General features: G+C 38.3%; 1 protein-coding gene across 1 annotated transcript; it reads left to right on the top strand.

Moving 5' to 3' along the window:
- Positions 1-915: 915 nt before the first annotated feature.
- LOC100493003 (olfactory receptor 5V1-like) lies at positions 916-1,857 on the top strand. The gene has a single exon (XM_002937769.4). The coding sequence runs from the start codon at positions 916-918 to the stop codon at positions 1,855-1,857; it is 942 nt and encodes a 313-aa protein (XP_002937815.2).
- The last annotated feature ends 3,845 nt before the right edge of the window (positions 1,858-5,702 follow it).

Here is a 5,702-nt window from a genome sequence, read left to right as displayed (position 1 = left end):
TTGTTAAATCCCAGGCCAATTACAGATCTTTGCAATTGTTTTGGTATCCAAGGACAATGTCTCCAATGGCACGGCTACAGTATATTAACATACATTTTGAAAAGGATTTACACTTTTACACTGGCTAATAAATCATATATTGTACTGGCTTTATGTCTGATGGAATCATTTTAAAGCAGGTAAACTCTCTATTTTATGATTGCATTTTTCTCCATATATTAGTTTCACCCATTGCAGAGAATAGAATAACACTTTCTGGATGTGCACCTATTCTTTTCTTCTCCACCATGCAGCTGAAGCAGTAAAGGGGTAAATCTAGAGAAACTGAAGATGTTTCACTACTGATCTGAACAGCTTCTTCCGTTCAACTAATTGGTACGGAAAGTCCTTGTATTGAAAGAGTTAATATGGATTATTGGAAGAGTTTATATGAGGAGGACTTCTCGTAGCAGTCAGTGGAGCTGAAGAAGCTGCTCGGATGGATGGTGAAACATCTTAAATGATTTCTCATCAAGTCCAGTTGATCTAGATTTACTTCTACTAGATATACCATGACATGGCTGAATGAAAACCTTTATAGACAAATCTCCAGGATAAGCTCTGTTTTGGAAGCAAAAGGCCATATTTGAACAACCATTTCAAGTTAAAATGCTAACTTTCTATAATTATTCTCTTGTTATGGAAAAGCAGTCTCAAAGATGCATAAGAAAACTAGTAATATGTCTTCTAGTGTCCAAGGATGCAAGTATCAGAACACCATATGATGAACAACAACAACCCTTATCTATGTACAATATAGCTGCCTTAATGTCACATTTATTTCTCGATGACAGGAGAATGTCGTCATCGCCCTCCAATTAAAGAATGGAAAAATATTTAAGACTCTGTCATAATTAGATATGTTCTTAGTACACAATGGAAGACTTCAACAACACAGCAGTGAAGGAATTCATCCTCCTAGCATTTTCCAGGTTCCCCGAGTTGCAGGTTCTCATTTTCATTGTAGTCCTAGTCATGTGCATGATAAGTGTCCTCGGGAACTTGTCTATTATTGTTCTTGTTAAGACTGAACATTCGCTTCATACCCCTATGTATTTCTTTATCAGTGTCTTTGCAGGATTAGAAATTCTTTTTATGTCTGTCACCATACCCAAATTACTAGCTAATCTCGTTGCCGACTACAAAAACATTGCTTTCATTGAGTGTTTTGCTCAGCTTTATGCTTTTAACGCTTTCGGAGTAACAGAATGTTGTCTTCTTGCTGTCATGGCCTTCGATAGAAACTTAGCAATTAATAACCCACTACGATATGGGGCCATTATGAACCCCAGATTATGTTTAATGTTAGCTGCAATTCCATGGGTCGGTGGCTTTGTCATTGGGATCATCCCTATAATATTCACTGCAGACCTGGATTTCTGTGCTTCCAAAGAGGTCAATCATTTCTTCTGTGATTTGGCTGCTCTTCAAAATCTGTCATGCTCCGACCCTATCATCAGCAATGTAGCAACAAGTATAATAACTGTATTTGCTGGGCTTGCACCTTTCATGCTTATTATAGGGCTTTATATCCATATAATTATAACTATCTCCAGAATTAGGAATGTCGATGGTAAAAAGAAAGCCTTCTCCACATGCTCGTCCCATCTTATTGTAGCCAGTTTATTTTATGGAACTGTGATCCTTATGTACATCAGACCTTCATTCAGCGATTTGGACAAGTTCATTGCCCTCATATACACTGTTCTCATCCCATTTCTAAACCCATTTATTTATACACTGAGAAACAAAGATGTAAAGGAGGCCTTCAAAAAATTCATATTTCCAAAACATAATTTTAAAGAAACGAGCAACTAAGCCCTGATGAGTTCCAAGAAAAGTTCCAGGTTAGCATCAGTTTATATATTCTGATAACATATAGGCAAGCAACCAATATTTCTGGCATATTCTGTATATATGTATCTGCCATATACTGATATATATATATATATATATATATATATATATATATATATATATAGGTAAGCAGAGAAGAACGGCACTCACAGGAATTTCACACTGGAGACATCAGATGGCTTTTAAAGAAAGTGAAGTTCTTTATTAGTCCGACGTTTCAGTTCCTCCTGGAACTTTCATCATATATATACTGTATAGAAAAAGGCTGAGGCACACACTTATAGGGATTACAACCTGGGTGCAAATCAGATAAACAATGTAAATATGTAAAAAATGCTGATGCACACCAGGAAAATGTGAGGACCGAAACGTCGATCTAAATAAAATAAGTATCTTTTTTTTATTACATTTTCCTGGTGTGCATCAGCATTTTTTACATATATGTATATGCTACTTTGAATATATGTTTTGATTTTTCACAAGAAATCCCGGAGTTGCTGGTCTTTTTTATACTATTGGAACCCTTTACCGAGCACCCAAGGTATGTTATGTAGTGGTGTGCCATCCTTTGTGTGTATATATATATATATATATATATATATATATATATAAAATATTTGAAGAATACCGAAATCAAATGGCAAACAAACCCTTTCTATCTGACCAAAAAAATTCAGCAATATCTTTATTGTGAGGGTTATGTTAGTTGTATATATTAAAGATTAGGACAAATGATTTACTGTGCCCGCCATATGCAAACTGAATTCAAATTCAAAGGAACCTTTACTACCACTCCAGTAATTGTTATGGCAGGAACGGCTTACATATGAAAAGACATGGAAAGTCTACATGCCATTTTCAAATATATTACAGCATAGGGCTTATTTACAAATGGTGGAAACAGGTGCAAGAAACAGGTACAAGCCACCATGTTTTTTTTTACAGTTTGTACGTTTCTCCACCATAAGTACCAGTGGGCACCTGAATGGAGATTAAGGACCTGTACTTTCTGAACTAATACAGCATTACCTGCATTTAGTAAAGTTGTATTCATAAGGTGCAGGCTTGGGCCCTACCTGCCCTCCCAATGGTGCAACATTCAGTTTGACACTCAAGTTTGGTCCATGATGCCTACCCTATGGCTAAAAGTTAAAATTGGGCTGCTTTGTGCCAACAGGGCTACTCTCTATATTTTGTGGAGATCATTAAATGAAACATTCATCCTGAGTGATCAACATTATAGATTGCAAAAAATAATAAAATGTGTAGTATGTTACAAAATAGAGGGGCATATTCTAAACAATATCAGATTGCTTAGAATTGATATCAATATCAAAAATCTAAATCATCAATTGGTCTTCAATTTTTATTTTTATATTTTGGAATCATTTATTACATAAACCCAAAAACTGTTATGACCATTTTTAAATATAGTCCTAAATGTGTTATGAGTTGGAGTGGGCAGGGGTAATTTGAGGCAGTTTGTTGGCTGAATCATTACAGGTAGGCTGACTTATTTCCCAGCTGCCAAGACACCATTTTTTCTTCTGTGGAGGACTCATAGAGTCATTGGGTTACATAGTAACATAGTAACATAGTAAGTTGGGTTGAAAAAAGACATACGTCCATCAAGTTCAACCATAATGCCTATATATAACCTGCCTAACTACTAGTTGATCCAGAGGAAGGCAAAAAAACCCCATCTGAAGCCTCTCTAATTTGCCACAGAGGGGAAAAAATTCCTTCCTGACTCCAAGATGGCAATCGGACCAGTCCCTGGATCAACTAGTACTAAGAGCTATCTCCCATAACCCTGTATTCCCTCACTTGCTAAGAATCCATCCAGCCCCTTCTTAAAGCTATATAATGTATCAGCCAGCACGACTGATTCAGGGAGGGAATTCCAGAACCTCACAGCTCTCACTGTAAAAAATCCTTTCCGAATGTTTAAATGGAACCTCCCTTCTTCTAAACGGAGTGGGTGCCCTCGTGTCCGTTGGAAGGACCTACTGGTAAATAAAACATTAGAAAGGTTATTATATGATCCCTTTATATATTTATACATACTAAATATATATTTAGTTATCATGTCACCTCTTAAGCGCCTCTTCTCCAGTGTAAACAGACCCAACTTGGCCAGTCTTTCTTCATAACTGAAACTTTCCATACCCTTTACCAGCTTAGTTGCCCCCCTTCTCTGGACCCTCTCTAACTCAGTAATGTCCCGTTTGAGCACTGGAGACCAAAACTGAACAGCATATTCTAGATGGGGCCTTACCAGCGCTCTGTAAAGGGGAAGAATAACCCCCTCCTCCCGTGAATCTATACCCCTTTTAATACAGCTCAAAACCTTGTTTGCCCTTGCAGCTGCTGCCTGGCATTGCTTGCTACAGCCAAGTTTATTATCTACAAGGACTCCAAGGTCCTTCTCCATTAGGGATTTGCCTAGTGCAGTCCCATTAAGGGTATACGGGGCTTGCATGTTTTTACATCCCAGGTGCATGACCTTACATTTATCCACATTAAATCTCATCTGCCACTTAGCTGCCCAGATTGCCAGTTGGTCAAGATCCTGCTGCAGGGATGTCACATCCTGGATAGAATTGACTGGTCTGCAGAGTTTTGTGTCATCTGCAAACACTGATACATTACTCATAATACCCTCCCCTAAGTCATTTATGAACAAATTAAACAAAAGTGGACCCAGTACAGAACCCTGAGGGACCCCACTGAGGACCTTATTCCAAGTAGAGAATGTACCATTAACAACCACCCTCTGTACCCGATCCTGTAGCCAGTTTTCTATCCATGTGCAAACGGCTTCACTAAGACCAATAGACCTTAGCTTAGAAAGCAGTCGTTTGTGGGGAATGGTATCAAATGCTTTCGCAAAATCCAAATAGATGATATCTACTGCATCCCCACTGTCCAGCTTCTTACTTACCTCATCATAAAAAGCAATTAAATTGGTCTGACATGACCTGTCCTTCATAAAGCCATGCTGATTACTGCTCATAATGGCATTCTCCACTACATAATTTTGAATGTGATCCCTTAACAAGCCTTCAAATAACTTGCCCACCACGGATGTCAAACCTACAGGCCTATAATTGCCAGGCTGAGATCTTACTCCCTTTTTAAATATGGGAATGACATTCGCCTTCTTCCAATCCCTAGGTACCATACCTGATGAAAGAGAGTCTGAGAATATCAGAAACAAGGGCCACTGCAATTCTGCCCCTAGCTCTCTCAGTACCCGAGGGTGTATTCCATCTGGCCCAGGTGCCTTGTTTACATTTATTGTGTGTAACCCTTTAAGCACCATATCCTGTGCCAACCACTGTGTAGTTGGAGCTGAGGCAACAGTGCAGCTATTGGGTGGGACTTGGCCCTCTGGCTCCTCTACTGTATACACAGAAGAAAAGAACTGGTTAAGCACATCTGCCTTTTCTGTATCCGCTGTAACCATATTGTTATTATAACTCAATGGGGCCACACCCTCAACCTGCATCTTTTTACTATTAATATACTTAAAAAACTTTTTGGGGTTAGTCTTGGCCTCGGCCGCGATGCGCTCCTCATTTTCTATCTTTGCCTTCCGGATTGCTGTTTTACAACACTTGTTACAGTGTTTATATTCACTAAACGCAGCTACTGTCCCCTCTGACTTATATTTCTTAAAAGCTTTCCTTTTTTTCCCTATTAACTTCTTTACCTCAGAGTTAAGCCACATAGGGTGATTCTTAACATTTCTACTTTTTCTTATTAATGGAATAAATTGAGAACAGTAATGATTTAATATCATT

This window comes from Xenopus tropicalis, chromosome 8 (assembly GCF_000004195.4).
Source record: "Xenopus tropicalis strain Nigerian chromosome 8, UCB_Xtro_10.0, whole genome shotgun sequence".
In the NCBI taxonomy this organism is placed as follows: Eukaryota; Metazoa; Chordata; class Amphibia; order Anura; family Pipidae; genus Xenopus; species Xenopus tropicalis.
This window is presented reverse-complemented; position numbering and strand designations above follow the sequence as displayed.